At 51.3% G+C, this 15,724-nt stretch overlaps 2 protein-coding genes and 1 pseudogene across 2 annotated transcripts in view; 2 read left to right on the forward strand and 1 right to left on the reverse strand.

The window, feature by feature from the left end:
• LOC137847173 (coiled-coil domain-containing protein 81-like) overlaps positions 1-15,724 on the forward strand; it is a 68,018-nt gene that overhangs the window by 47,601 nt on the left and 4,693 nt on the right. Inside the window, exons 1-3 of the transcript XR_011090921.1 lie at positions 13,569-14,662; positions 14,769-14,884; positions 14,959-15,082. The gene's annotated coding sequence lies outside the window, so the exon portion shown is untranslated. Of the gene's footprint in view, positions 14,663-14,768; positions 14,885-14,958; positions 15,083-15,724 lie in introns of the transcript that reaches the window.
• Positions 505-1,969, reverse strand: LOC137850058 (myristoylated alanine-rich C-kinase substrate-like). The gene is made up of 3 exons (XM_068670290.1): positions 1,290-1,969; positions 970-1,117; positions 505-838 (listed from the first exon to the last, which is right to left on the reverse strand). The coding sequence occupies exons 1-3, from the start codon at positions 1,920-1,922 to the stop codon at positions 720-722; spliced, it is 900 nt and encodes a 299-aa protein (XP_068526391.1). The 5' UTR covers positions 1,923-1,969; the 3' UTR covers positions 505-719.
• LOC137850026 (dynein light chain 1, cytoplasmic-like) lies at positions 7,631-8,176 on the forward strand (annotated as a pseudogene).

A 15,724-nucleotide genomic window follows, 5' to 3' on the forward strand; every position in this document is an offset into this window, starting at 1 on the left:
CTGCAGGAAGGACGTGGAGGTCCTGGAGCATGTCCAAGGAAGGGGAAGGGAGCAGCCGAAGGGCCCAGGGAGCAAGTCGTGTGAGGAGTGCTGAGGGAGCTGGGGTTATGTAGCCTAGAGGAAAGGAGGCTTGGGGGAGACCTTATCACTGTGTACAAGGACCTCAGAGAAGGTTGTAGTGCGGTGGGGGTCAGTCCCATCTCCCAAGCAACAGGCGGTAGGAGAAGAGGAAAAAGTGGGGCCGCGGGAGGTTTAGGTGGATTTAGGTTTAGGTTTAGGCAAAAAGTCTTCAACAAAAGGGTTGTGAAGCATTGGAACAGGCTGCCCAGGGAAGTAGTTGAGTCACCATCCCTGGAGGCATTTGAAAGCCATGTAGATCTGGTGCTGAGGGACATGGTTCAGTGGTAGATTCTATGATTCTGTACTTCTCTGACTGTGAGAGGCCCCGGGTTGGCATGGCCTGCACCACTCTTTCTCCTGAGATCAATGGCACAGAGAGGAGCACTGGGGGCAAAAGTCTGCCTGAGCTTTTATTCAGAGCAGAAAGCAGAAAGCAGCTGCAGCTGAGCTGAGGCTGGGGGCAGGATGTGGTGGGGCATCTGAATTCCTGGGGCGCTGTCCTGTGCCTCGCAGTGATGCTTCCGTGGGCGCTGCAAAGCTTCCTGAGGGTCAGCTGCCAGCTCCGAGCATCCTCCTGGGACTGGCACAGCCGGGCGCGGCTACTCTCGCTGTCCTGCGATGCAGCTGCAGCGGAAAGCCCTGCGCAGCGCGCGAAGTGCCCTCCTGATGCGGGAGGGCCGTGGCTGGCGCGCTGGGGCTTGTGCGAGGTCAAGGGTGCCTGTGGGGGACACAGAGGTGTAGGTTAGGGCCTGAGCGGGTGTTGGGCGAGCCTGTCCCCCCCTCCAAGGCCTTTCCCCGGGGAGGGGTGGCCCAGGACCAGCCAGCCCCCCTGCGCGTGGTGCTGCCAACCTTGTGCTTGGTGCTGCTCGCTGCGCTGAACAGGCCCGGCCAACAGATCCTGGGACGGCGCTTGTGTCTGGGATGTTGCTGGCTCATCCGCTGGCGTATCTTTGGTGCAGGAGGAGGACTGCGCTTGGCCTCCCTGCTCGATGGCCACCTGCATGGGGAGAGGAAGAGCACGGGCAGCTGAGGAAAGGGATGTCAGCCCTTGTGCCTGGGCCATGTGGAAATGCAGAGCAGCAAGCAGCTCCCGGCACGCACACCCAATGCACTGCTTCTGCCTGGGGCTGCCCTGGATGCCTGGTGCCCACCACGTGTGCTGTGCTTACCTGGTGCCCAGGAACCAAGGGAGTGGCTGCTGCTCCTGCTTTGTCAGCTGCTGCTGGGCGGAGATCTGTGATGGCCTCCCGGAGAGGCTCTGCAGCCAAAGGAGAAGCCCCTTCTCCACCTTCTTCTTGTGGCGTTGCTGCTGCAGCGAGAGGGGCTTCACTGGCCTCCCCCACAGGGCCTCTGGCCAAGGCAGAGGCCGAGGATGTACATTCTGCAGGCTCTGGTGTGGGAGGAGGCACCCTGGGCACTGTGACCCAGGGAGCACTTGCTGCCTTGCTTGGGGCTCCCGCTCCCTGGATGATGGCTACAGAGTGGAGTAGGACTGCAGCCACGATGGTGTCAACTCTTTCATCCAGCTCTTCATCAGAGACACTGCAGGCATGTCGGGCACGTCCCTGGCTCTCCACCATCACGGCAGCGCTGTGCTCACTGGGGCTTGCACAGGCTGATGGCTTCGACTGTTGAGCCCCACGTGTCAGGGGAGGCGCTCTGTGTCCCTCATCTTCCAGAGCAGGGGATGCTGGAGGACTTGCTGGCCTGCTCTGTGCCGGTGTTGTTGAAGTGAGAGGCGTGCTGTGCCTCTCTTCCCCAGGAATTTCTTCCTGGGGAGCAGCTGATGGGACAGTGTCCATGGTTTGCAGCGAGCCAGGAGAGGCGCTTGCTGGGTGTTTTGCTTCTGCTGCTGCCTCCCTGTCCACACTGCTGGCTGCGCTGCCCTCTTCCTGGGGAACGTCCTGTGCGTCTGTGAAGAGGCTGGTGAACCTGGGGTTGATCCAGGAGTTGATGATGACGATCTCCTCCTCTTCATCCCATCCCCCAGGACTGCTCTCTTTCTTGCCCCGGCCTTGGCTTGTCCCCTCGTTGCCTGTCCCCTGCCTGGGTTTGACGTGTTTCTCTCTCTGTTGTTTTTTCTTCTTACCCTGGCCTGGGCTAGCTGCTGCAGGGTCTCTGCTGGAAGCCCTTGCTCCTGCGCATACCCGGGAATCAGGCCCTGGCAGAGCAGTGGTCCGCCTCCTCTCCATGTCTGTCTGGACCCCGGCTGATCTCGTTGCTCTCCCTGTGCTCCCCGTGTGTGCCAGGTCCCCCAGTGCTCCAGCCAAGGCAGATGCTGAGGATGTAGCGTCTGCAGGCTCTGCTGTGGGAGGAGGCACGCTGGGTCCTGTGGCCGAGGGAGCACTTGGTGCCTTGCTCACGGCTCCCTGGCTCATGGCTACAGCACGGCGTAGGACTGTGGAAACGATGGTCTTGACTCGTTCATCCAGCTCGTCATCACAGGCACTGGAGGCATGTCGGGCACGTCCCTGGCTCTCAACCGTCACCGCAGTGCTGTGCTCACTGGGGCTTGGAGAGCCCGATGGTTTTGACTGTTGAGCCCCACGTGTCAGGGGAGGCGCTCTGTGTCCCTCATCTTCCAGAGCAGGGGCTGCTGGAGGACTTGCTGGCCTGCTCTGTGCTGCTGTTGTTGAAGTGAGAGGCGTGCTGTGCCTCTCTTCCCCAGGAATTTCTTCCTGGGGAGCAGCTGATGGGACAGTGTCCATGGTTTGCAGCGAGCCAGGAGAGGCGCTTGCTGGGTGTTTTGCTTCTGCTGCTGCCTCCCTGTCCACACTGCTGGCTGCGCTGCCCTCTTCCTGGGGAACGTCCTGTGCGTCTGTGAAGAGGCTGGCGAACCTGGGGTTGATCCAGGAGTTGATGATGACGATCTCCTCCTCTTCATCCCATCCCCCAGGACTGCTCTCTTTCTTGCCCCGGCTTTGGCTTGTCCCCTCGTTGCCTGTCCCCTGCCTGGGTTTGACGTGTTTCTCTCTCTGTTGTTTTTTCTTCTTACCCTGGCCTGGGCTAGCTGCTGCAGGGTCTCTGCTGGAAGCCCTTGCTCCTGCGCATACCCGGGAATCAGGCCCTGGCAGAGAAGTCGTCCACGTCCTCTCCAGGTCTGTCTGGACCCCGGCTGAACTTGTTGCTCTCAATTTGCACCCCGTTTGTGCCAGGTCCCCAAGTGCTGCTGATCGTTGGCCGTGTTCCCAGCTTTTTTGCGTCTTCTGCAGCACTTCAGACACGCGGGTGTGTGCTGTGTCCTGCAGTGCCATGCAAGATTCTGCAGGGCTGTGTGGGGCAGGGTGCCAGCTCTTCTTTAAATTCTGGGGCCCAGTTGCGGGCTGAGGTGGTGTTCTGTGTCCTTTGCTCGTGGGAGGTCTGCCCACAGGAGGAAGCCTTGCCTCCCTCATGGCTCCCTGGTTCCAGGCAAGGCCATTTCTTATTGCAGTGGAGACAAAGGCCTTTACTCGGTCTTCCATTTCTTCGGCAGGGGATGCAAGGCTGCTTTTGGACGACTGCCGACTCTTCGAGTTTTGGGCCGCTGCTGTGGTGAGAGGTGGTGTTCTGGGGCCTTTGGTCCTGGGACCTCTGCCTGAGGGAGAAAGCCTTGCCTTGCTGCTGGCTCCCTCATTGCAGGCTAGAGCGTTTGTTATAACAGTGGACACGAAGGACCGTATTGCATTGCCCATGACCTCGTCAGGGGCCACAGGGCTGTGTGGGCCACGTTCCCGCCTCTCTGCCCTCTCTGCTCTCTCCCTGTTGCCAGAGATGCAGGGAAGAGGTGGCAAAAGCTCTTGCTGGCTGCGGGCCTCTGTTCCCAATGACTTTGCCCTTCCTCCCCCTGAAGAAACAGAGGCTGCTGCTTGCAGAGGGGGCAGCTTGCAAGTGGCCCTTTCAGACGATGATGCCTGTGCCGCAGGCACTTGCTTGGGTGCTGCTGCCGGAGTCGCTGCCTGCCTTGGCAAAGGCGGCAGGGCTGGCAGCTGGATTCTCTCGGCCTGCCTCACCCCACGGTGAGGCAGTGTCTTGATGTCTTGCGGCTTCTTCTCCATCTGCAAGAGAAGCGAGAAGAAAGGCCAAGTTACTTGGGCCATTTCTGCCATTCTGCTCCGTGTCCCCGCTAGAAATGCTGCTGTGAGCTGCCCTGCAGCGGCCCCCGGCACGCCCTGGCAGCTGCCCACGCAGAGCGGGGCTCAGCCTGCCAGGGTAATGCCCTGCCTGTCTCCTCCTGCGAGTGCTGCCTGCTCATCGCAGGCTGCCAGGGCTGCCAAAGATGTTCGACCGAACCCTCCTGGGGCTCCCGACTCCGTGTGGCAGCTGCCAGTGTGACGCACGCTCTCTGGGCACGACCGCACCGGCAGCCTGTCCGCATGGAGGGACGGTGGAGGCAGCTCCTGGCTGCGCACAGCCAGGTTGAATTAGGCCACGCTGCTCTTTGTGCCTCTGGGCACAGAACTGCCAGGGCCACGTGGGCTTTGGCTGTCCTGGGGGTGGGCTCTTCATGGAGAAACCCCAGGTTTGGGAACAACTGTGTCCAGGCCGGAGGGGCTCAGGGCCAGCTGGCCGGCTCGCTCCAGCACCGTTCTCCTCATCCTGGTGCTCTCGGTGCCATCCCATCACACTGCTGTCCCTGTCTCACTCCCTGAGCCTCACCTGGCGCCGCTCCTGTACGCTCCGCTGCCCTTCAGCGGGCTGGGAGTCATCCTTATTCTGCTGCTCCATGCTATGCTCCAGGTCCTCTGACCAAGAACTCCAACGGGCACCCAGGGGAGCTGCTGCCTCCTGACAGAGCTGCTCTCCTGAGAGTGAGTGGGCAGCCCGGGGCTCGGGCTTTATAAGGGACACCGTTGCCGTGGGTACCCCTCCGTGTCACAATGGCCTTTGGGTACGCATCACAATGCCCCGGTGGTTGCCATGGGGCCCTCAAGCCCATATTCTGGCAGACCCCCCAGGGACACCGTCTCACACACCCACAGCAGGATCTGCATTGGCAGGTACCTCTGGCTCCTTCCAGCCAGTGCCCCCGGCTCAGCCCCAGCTCAGTCTTTCTCAGGGCAGTCAGCTTAGCTCCCTAACTGCTCCCAGGTAACTGCGCGTTACCTGCTCTGCCAGGAGATGCTCTGCTCGGTCGTCCGCGTAAGCTTCCTGGCTCTTTTGCCTGACTGCCCACACATCAGCAGAGACTGCACTCGAGCTTGGACGCCCATCAGGCCACCCTGGCAGTGCAGCTGGAGCAGGAGCAGGAGCAGGAGCAGGAGCAGGGATTCCTCCCGTGTCCGGGCAGCCAGAGGCCTGTGGCTCTAGGCACTGTGAAGTGCTCCCAGAGAAGGTGGGCTCCAGGGAGCCGGTGGAGCTGGCAGAGAGGTGGCTTGAGGCAGGCTCTGGTGGGGCTGCGAGAGGAAAGCCCTGGGCAGCCGCAGGACTAGTTCCTGCTCCTTGCTTTAAGAGCAAGCTGTGGAGAAGCTTTCAGCAGCAGAGCCACAGCTGTGCCACGCTGCTGTTTAGCCTGCAGCTTCTCTGGCTGCTGAAGCAGGTCCTATGCTTCGGAGTTGTGGCTGAGACAGTGTTGGTAACACAACGGTGTCTTTGCTGGAACAGGTTGCCCAGAGAGGCTGTGGCGTCTCCATCCTTGGAGATCTTCAGAAGCACAATCCTCGGAATTGTGCGTAAAGCTCGTCCTTTGGGGAGAAAGAAAAGGAATTGGAAAAACAACCCCAAAACTAGGGAAAAGGATAAAAAAGCACAGGTTAGATATTGTCCAATTGTCTGGCCTGAAAAGCCATTAAAAGGAACTTTGCTCCTTTGGCCACAACGCAGGTCTGATGAAAATTCCCGCTTCAAGTTTACAGGTAAACAATAAGACTCCTTTTCCGCAGGAGGAATCAAGTTATGCTCCCTCTAACCCTAACATTGCAGCCGAGGCAGCAGGAGCTGCACCAGCAAGGAAGTATATGTGTAAGTGTATGTGCTTGAGACAAAGTATTGGATCTGCTTGAGACAAAGTATTGCTGTGAAGGGAGTGACTCCTCACTCTAGAGTAACACTTGTAACAGTAACAGTAGAAGTTGTTGTACAGCAGATACAACATGAGAATCCTGTAAGGGGATGGCCTGTCCCGCATGGCAAGGGGTAGTACTGGCTCTGCGGCAATAAATGCAGGAAGGTGCTGCCCCTTGGCTGGAAGGGAGCTTGCACCCTGGGGGCAATAATTCCACATGTACCTATTATTGAAGACCCACAACGCCAAAGCCCCCTTGAGACCGCACGCAGAATTACGAGGACTCCAGATAATCCTCTAGGAAACCGAACCAGGGAATTTCACTCACTGGAGAACTAGAAAATAAGACTCTGCACGCAGTCCAGGCACTACGAGAGGAGCTAAGAAGCTTCTCAGAAACAGTACTTGTGTTGGGTCTGTCTGAGCTGGAGTCAGCTTTTCCCTGCAGCAGCCCACACAGTGCTGTGCTCTGCACTCGTAGCTGGAGCAGCACTGATATCGCTCAAGTGTTGTGTCTGTTGCTGCGTAGTGCTGGCACGGCATCAGGACTCCTTCCAAGCCCCCAAGAGCCAGCAGGCTGGGGGTGGGCAAGCGATGGGGAGGGGGCATTGCCAGGGCAGCTGACCTAAACCAACCAAAGGGATATTCCATAACACCTGATGTCACACTCAGCAATAAAAAGGGGGGCTCTCCTGGGGGAGGGGGCTGTTCCTCCTGAACAACCACTACGCGTTTTGAGGCCCTGCTTCCCAGGACGTGGCCGAACATCGCTCGTTGATGGGAAGACCTCATCGCAGTCTACAACTTCCTCGTAAGGGGGTGTCGAGAGGCAGGAGACCTTTTCTCCATTAACACCAGTGACAGGACCCGCGGGAATGGGGTTAAGCTGAGGCAGGGGAAATTTAGGCTTGACATCAGGAGGAAGTTCTTCACGGCGAGGGTGGTTGCACACTGGAACAGGCTCCCCAGGGAACTGGTCACTGCACCGAGCCTGACTGAATTTAAGAAGAGATTGGACTGTGCACTTAGTCACATGGTCTGAACTTTTGGGTAGACCTGTGCAGTGTCAAGAGTTGGACTTGATGATCCTTAAGGGTCCCTTCCAACTCAGGATATTCTATGATTCTATGATTCTATGAAGTAGAGAATATTTTTTTTCCCTCTCTCTGTGCTTCCGCACTGACTTATTGTTTCTCTTGTTTCTTTTTTTCCTCCCCATTCCCTTTCCCTTTAATTAATCCTTTCTCATCTCAAACCTCGAGTTCTCTGTGTTGTATTTTCTCCCCCTGCCTCTTTGAGGAGAGGGGGAGTGAGAGAGCGGTTGTGGTGGAGCTCGGCTGCCCACCTGAGTCAAACCACAACAGGCCAACAGGGCTGCTGGTATTGGCTGTGTTCCCTGTTCGCTGCAAAGTGCCTGTGCACGTGGTGGGAGATTGCATCCCCAGCTTTCTCAGGCCCTGGAAGCAAATCCCCCCAAAGCGGAGCAGTGGCGTCACGAGCGGAGCCCCGGAGGCAACCGCGACTGTCTGAAAGGCAGGCATCAAGAATGCGGGCATGTCAGAGGAGGAGCAGCAAGATGCTGTTGATTGCGCCACTCAGACCTTGGCGAAGCACATCGAGAAGGGCATTGCTGCGCACATCGGGAAGGAATTTGACAAGAAATAGAATCCCACTTGGCACTGCATCACAGGAAGGAACTGTGGCAGCTACGTGACTTCTGAGAGCAAGCACTTCACCTACTTCTAGCTCAGCCAAGTTGCTATTCTTTTTGAGTCTGGTTAGAACCACGGACTCCTAGTGACACTTGCATCTGGTTACAGGACTTTGCTGGCTCCCATGGCTGGTTACTTCAGCCTTCCTGAGGAAACAAACCTTGATCTTCAAGGGCAATGGCAGGGATTATGCTATAGCAGAAGGTGTTACATTGTGGAAATAAAAAGGAAAAATACCAACAAAATGTATTCATTGTTTTTTTTTTTTTGTTTTTTTTTTTTTGTTTGTTTGTATTTATTGTAATAATTGTAATATTGTATAAATCGGGCCAAGCCCCAATTTAAAATGTTGAAATTAAAAGATTTGGATCCAAACAAGTCCATGCATCTGGATGGGAATCATCCCAGAGTGCTTGGAGAGCTGGCTGACATCATTGCGGGACCTCTCTCAATTATTTTTCTATGGTCTTGGCAATCTGGAGAGGCCCCAGTAGAGTGGCAGCTGGCAAAAGTTGTACCAATTTTCAAGAAGGGCAAAAAGAAGACCCCGGTAATTACAGGCTTGTCAGTCTCAGGTCAGTGCCTGCTAAAATTAGGGAGAAGATTATCCTTGAAGTTATTGGAGAGCGCCTGGGGGACAGTGCAGTCATTTCTCCCAGCCAACATGGGTTCACGAGGGTTAGGACCTGTTTAACAAATTTCTTTTCCTTTAGAACAATTTTGATTTCCATGGGCAGGCACGGCCCGCAGATCCCAGGCTGCCAAGCCCAACGTGCGGCCGCCAAGCAGGCGCCAGCTGCCAGAGGCTGCAGGAAGGCTCCAGAAGCAGCGGCAGCAGCCCGCGCAGGGGCAGCCACGACTGCAGGAGCCGCTCCTGGGCTGTGGGCTCAGGGGCAGACGCCTGCCCCTGCAGGGGATAAGGCAAACCCAGAGCCCAAAACCAACCCCAAGGGTACTGCATCCCCAACTTTCCTAGGCCCTGGAAGCAAATCCCCTAAAAGCGGAGCAGTGGCGACGTGAGCAGAGCCCCGGAGGCAACCGCGACTGTCTGAAAGGCAGGCATCAAGAATGCGGACATGTCAGAGAAGAAGCAGCAAGATGCTGTTGATGGTGCCACTCAGGCCTCCCTGCCCACGCTGCTGGATGAGCTGCCCTATGTGAGAAACACTCCGTAGCCAATAACTTAGGCTCAGGCGAGGATCTCAGTGAAGTAGTAATTTATTTGTGATTGCAATGGCGGGCGCCCCACAAGCAGGAGAGCGTGCCTACTAGTTCCAAAACACAGTTTATATACCTTTTGATGACAGGACCCTCCCCTGTTTCCCCACTGTGTGAGTAATCCAGGTTCACAATCTATCTGATGCTTCACAAACAACGCATGGCCTTCGGTTGCCGGCCTGTTAAATTTCAAATTTCTTTTGACGTTTTTACTGCTTGAAGGGGTAATGTTTCTTCACTTATCTGACTTGACTTAACACTGCAATTTTCACCTAATATTGTCCTAAGGAATCTGGTTGTCTGCATTTTACAAGGTCGCCTGCTAAGCTTTCTCATCACTGTAAGCATATCTCAGTACCACATTCCTTCCCTCTAAACAATGTAACTCTGCAAAAACAACATTTCTATTCCCACAATTCCCCCCTTTTCTTCTTCATAAACTGTTGATTTTTGCAAAACCTTTCTCTAAGGTGTAATTTGGTAGATTTCTTCTTCTTTGCTTTCTTTGCTTTCCATCTCCTCATTATCACCTTATCTGAGTAAGGTGGTGGCTCCATGGTCATTTGTTTCAGTAGTGCGGTTTCAGTTAACCACTGTACTAGTCCTCTTACACAGGGGATAATGCAGCAACCAATGGCTGTCAAAACTCCTACTACAACTGCAATCAAGGATGTAAATATGCCTACTTTTTCTGCCAATTCACTGGCAAGGGTGGTAAGCCTTTGAAGTGCTTTGAAGTGAGGCAGGATGCCATGGAGTATGAAATTCCCATTTTATTCCCAAGGCTTTTCCAAGTTTCCACTTGACCAAGGCCTCCTCTGAGAGGTACACAATTAATAGTTGATTCTTCGCTATCATCGTTTTTAAACCTTAGGCTTCCAAATAATTATTAATGCAAAGAATAAGATGTACACTACTACTATAAAAAACTCCTCTTGGGAGCACTTCAATTTGTTATAGGTCTGTCCTTTTTAGTTACCTGTGAAAATAAAGGGTTAGTTTACAATGGTAAGCTTTTATCCTGCTCAGAGTCTGTTCCGAGATTTTTCTTTTTGATTTTAACTTTCAACAAGTCGTCTGTAGGAACAACTTCCCAGGCGCTAGGGTCGGTAGGTGCTTTCACTCGAGTATAGTGAGTCCAACCTTTTTCCGCAGCTCTTACAGCTGTTTCAGTGCTTAGCAGTACTTGGAATGGTCCTTCCCATTCAGGCCGAAGTTTTGATTCTTTCCAGGTGCGTATCAGGACCCTATCTCCTGCATGGAATGAATGTACTGGGAATTCCAAAGGCGGAGTTTGAGCCAACAGTCCACGAACCCTGAGAGATGCTAAGGAAGAAGATAATCCAGGCATATAATTTTTGAGGAAAATATCTTTAGTTTCAAAAATAGGTATCTCACCGTTTCTACCCAGGTACGGTAGTCCAAACAACATCTCATATGGTGAAACTCCTACATCTTTTCTAGAAGCAGTTTGAATTCTGAGAAGTGATAAAGGTAAACACTTTGTCCAGGGAAACTTAGTCTCTAAAACCAGCTTTGACAGATGTTTCTTTAATGTCTGATTCATTCGCTCCACTTTCCCTGATGAGGAAGGATGCCATGGAGTATGAAATTCCCATTTTATTCCCAAGGCTCCCATGAATCCTTGTAAAACAGATGAAGGGAAATGACTTCCTTGATCTGAATCTGTATTTTCAACAGTCCCATATCTAGGGATTATTTGTTCCAGGATTACCTTTATCACCACACTAGCTGTTGCTGATGCTGAAGGAAAAGCTTCTACCCATCCTGACAAATGGTCAATCAACACCAGCAAGTACTTAAATCTGCCTACTTTAGGTGATTCAGTAAAATCGATTTGGATGCTCTGAAAAGGTTGAAGCCCTGGCTCCCGTCCGCCCAGGGGTTGTTTCCGTAGAGCCTTCTTATTCACTCGTTGGCATGTTATGCAACTATTACACACTTGTTTAGCTACAGCGTACATGCCTATACGTATATATTTTCTTAATACGGTGTCACACATTGCCTGGACTCCCCAGTGGCTTCCTTGGTGTAGAACGGCTAACATTTCTCTCATTATCTGTTTGTTTACCATTTCTCTCCCATCAGGGAGAGTCCACCGTCCTTCGGACTCCTTTGCTCCTAATTCCCTAAAGGCTTCTATTTCCTTTTTACTGAATATTTGCTTTTCAGGTGGAGGTTTTATTTCAGGTACAAGAAGCAGCTTTGCTTCTACCTCTCATTGCAAAGCTGCTTCTTTAGCCTTTTCATCTGCAATCCTGTTTCCCCATTTAACTAGGGAGTTTCCTTTTCGATGTCCTTTCACGTGCACCACAGCAACCTCCTCTGGTAGTAACAGACTTTCCAAAATCTGTCTAATTAATTCTTCATGAACCAATTCCTTTCCCTTCCTGTTTACTAAGCCCTTTTCTTCCCATATTTTTCCAAATGCATGTACCACCCCATTTGCATATTGTGAGTCAGTATATAGAGTTCCCTGTTTCCCTTTTAATTATTTTAATGCTTGATTTAATGCATATAATTCACAGGTTTGAGCTGACCAATTGTTAGGCAGTCTTCCCATTTCTTCGACATTCCCATCCGGTCCTTCAATGATGCAATAACCATTACATCTCTTTCCTTGTACCACCTTAGAAGATCCATCTATAAACAATATTTCCCCTTCCTCTAAGGGCACCTCTTGCAAATCTAATCTTACCTTTGTCTGGTAATTTATTAAATGTAAGCAGTTATGTTCCGTATTTATTGGATCCTCAATTCCCTTTGACAAGAAGGAGGCAGGATTCAAAACAGACTCTGTAGTTATAGTTAAATCATCCTTTTCAATTAGTATAGCTTCATATTTTAGTATTCTGGAGTCTGTCAGCCACCTTCCTGCTTTCTGAGTGAGAATAGCCTTCACTTGGTGAGGGGTAGCAACAATCAGTTGTCCTCCAAAGGTGAATTTCCTGCTCTCTTCTACTAATAAGGCAGTTGCTGCTACTGCCTGAATGCATTCTGGCCATCCCTGGGATACAGGGTCTAATAATTTAGACAAAGATGCTACAGGTTTCTTTTTATCTCCCTGTTATAAATGGCTTAAGTTTATGGAACACTCTCTGTACACTCTCCACAGGTCTTGTCTCCCAACCGTCCTTCAGCTTCTTTTTCCTTCCTCTTAATCTCTTGGCCCCCCCGGCCAGATACCAAGGATCCACATAGTATCTCATAACAGTCACCAGCAGTCACCAGTTATTATCAGTTGTTCTGAAACTCCCAAACAGCTTGACGACTCACGAGCAATTAAAACATTCTTTCCCAGCTATTCACAGTCATCTATATAACATCCATAGCAGTGTTAAATCAATCTCAAAGAAGACAGAAAAAAATTGTAACTGTTAGAACTAGAAGTCAGGAATAACAAAAGCAAACAGGTTCATAAATTTAAGGAGTGTTTTCTGAAGACGTGATAAATTGACTAGAATGAGGGGGAGACTGGGACACACTGCATTTGTGGTTCAAGAGTTAAATTGCCAGTGCAGGGCCCAGAGGCAGACAGGATTCAAACAGAATTGTTCTTTATGGACACGAATTTATGGACACGAATTGGAATTGTTAAAACATTCCTCACATCCCATTCTTGGGTTAACACCCCCAAAGCAGCACCCTCACTTACAGTTATAAAAAGATAAAATGATTTCTTTAGGGCAGGAAGAGCTAAGACTGGTGCTGTAATAAGGTCTTTTTTTTTTTTAATTTTCCATTACTTCTTCTTCCTCTTTAATCCAGTTCAGTATATTAGGTTCTTCCTCCAATAATTTGAGATATAATTTCTCTGATTTCTGTGCATATGCTTCTATCCACAGTCTGCAATATCCAGTTCAACCCCCAAATTTTCTCAACTCTTTCTTTGTTTTAGGGAGAGGAAGTCGCACAATTCCCTGAATCCCCTCAGGGTTTATTCTCCGTCTGCCCTCAGAGACTAAATGTCCCAAATACTTAACCTCTTTTTCTACACACTGTAATTTATCTTCAGATACCCTTAGCCCGTGTTCTCCTAAAAAAATCAGGAGTTTATTGGTGGCTTCTTTTACCTCCGATCTTTCTTCCCCAGATATCAATAAATTATACACATACTGTAACAACATCACCCCTTCTGGAATCTGAAATGTTTCTAAAATCTTTTCCAATTCTTGCCCAAACAAATTGGGAGATTCAGTGAATCCCTGAGGCAAAGCAGTCCATCTATATTGCTGTTTACCACCTGTCTCGGGGTCTTCCCATTCAAATGCAAAAATGTATCCACTTTCAGGATCTAGTGGGCATGCCCAAAAGGCATCCTTTAAATCTATAACATTGAACCATTTGTGCTCATAAGGGATTTTACTCATCAGGGTATAAGGGTTAAGAACCACAGGGTGGTGCTTTCATGTTATCTTGTTAACTTTTCTCAGGTCTTGTACTTATCGGTACGAACCATCTGGCTTTCGTACTGGTCAAATTGGAGTGTTATATGGTGACATACAAGGCTCCAAAAGACCATCTTTAACTAAAGTTTGCACTGTAGGTTTCAGGCCCATTTTTCCTTCACAAGAGATAGGATACTGTCGTTGTCTAACTCTTCCGCTCCCTTCTTGAACAGTTATCTTTAAGGGAGTTATGTTAAGCCCTCCTCGATTTCCTGCCCTTACCCATACCGTGGGATTTATTTCTTTTTCATCATTTTCTGTTAATAATTTCATTGCGACTGTTCTTCCTTTTTCACAGTTCTTCAATCATAATCCTAACTTGACTGTTAAATCTCTCCCTAATGTTATATATGGAGTGGTAATTCGTGTCGAGAAAATGGTTGATATTAATAAAGAAGGGGGAGATTTAGGAATGTGGCCATGGGGGTTGGAAAACCCCATGAGTGAGACAACATTAGACTCTTAACGATGAGGCCATCAGGAATATCAAAGAGTTTAGAGGGAACAAAGGGTGATTCAGGAGACTCTGTGCAGTCTCCGGTTTCTTGTTCTCCAGCTGGTTCTCTTTTTCTCCAGCTGGTAAGGCATGGATGTTTCTGTGTGTTTGCTGTTGTTGTTACATTCAAAGTTGTTTGACCAATGAAAAGTCGTTTTGAAAAGAACTGCTGTGGGGAGAAGGGTATAAGAGGGGAAACCGCCCTCAAGATAAAAAAGGCAGCACGATGAAGTTACATCAATAAAGAAGCAGGAAAAAGAAGTGAAGAGGAACAGGCTGGCAGAACGCAGACCAGGACGGTCTTTTGACACTTTGCTGTGCTGCAGGAGCGGGCTAGCTTGCAGCTTAACCTCCCTTGCCCCTGCTTTCAAGGGACTGGGAGGGTTTGGGGTGCATTGTCCCAGTGCATCCCAGCAACTCCTTGCACCTTCTGGCCGCTAGCAGCTCCTGGAAACTTCCCTCTCCGAGCTCTTGGCACCCTGATGGCTGCGTTGGCTTTCTGCCTGAGGAGCCCTGATGCCTTTGCTGGCAAGGGCATCCCTTCCTGGCCATGGTCTCAGCCAGGACTGTCTCTCCTGCAGAGGTTAGGCACAACGGATTTGGCCACATGGGACCGAAGAGGTGTCCTCGCACAGCCAGAGTCTGGAGGAGTCATCGTCTTTCCCAGGTGAGTGTGCTGCGTCTGCAGCCCATGGCTGGCGTCAAGGCCAGGGCACTGCAACTACTGAGTGTGGTGGCCTGGAATCACACTGCTGTCCTCTTCTTGCTTCCAGGATTGGGCTCTACATTCCATCTGGAAGAGCTGCAGGGGGTAATCCAGTTCAAAGTCCCGAGAAGAAGGCTGAAAAGAAGGGAGTGTCAGGGATGGGGGAAGACTCCAACTGAAAAGGTAACATGAGAGCCGTCATGCCCGAGACACCGCCAAGGGTTTCTCTTACCAGCCCTCCTGTTGCCTCCTTACAGGGATGCCTACAGCTGACAAGAGCTAACTGCTCTCACGGCAGAGTCTCTCTCCAGCCAGATTCCCCAGGGTGACAGAGGAGGCACAGCTGGGGCAGGCTGCTGGGGGAAAAGAGCCTTCTCCCAGGTGAGGCTGGGGGGCAGCTGGAGGAGGCAGCCCCTGGGCTCTTGTCCTTGAGTCAGCGAGCGGCTTTCCTTGGACAGGGGGACTTGGCCAGCTCCACAGGGGTCCCGACACATGTCCCACCCACTGCCCTTTCCTTGCTGGGCAGCCGTTTGCTGAGCAAAAGCTGTAGCAGCAAATCCTCCTCTTGTGTGCTTGCAGAATGCTGACAGCATTCATTCAGGAGAGCTCCTCGAGGATGGGATAAGAGGGTGTAATAAATGGCTCAGTCTTCAAAATAGGACTATAATCAAAGTTTACAATTTATTAAAGGAATAGAGGTAAGCAAACAGCGATGGGTGCACTGGGAGTCTCTGCTCCACCAAGACACACACCAGTTACATCAAGCAGCTGATTTGTATGCTCCTAGGCTGATACATATTCATTACTACTTCTAAATAAAACAGGGTTATTATAATTAGTTTCTGGAATCCCAACTGGAGCATGTGTATCAGTCTCCGGTGGTCCCTCTGGGGGTCTCTGGGGGTCTCTCATGCTGAAGGCTCATAGTCTTCCTCCCTCTTGTCCTTCTCCTTTGTCCAACTTGGCTGTATGTCAGAGACTTGTGCAACATCCCCTGCAAGCTTTGTCTTTTAGTTGTTCTTC

Source organism: Anas acuta, chromosome 1 (genome assembly GCF_963932015.1).
Source record: "Anas acuta chromosome 1, bAnaAcu1.1, whole genome shotgun sequence".
Lineage (NCBI taxonomy): Eukaryota > Metazoa > Chordata > Aves > Anseriformes > Anatidae > Anas > Anas acuta.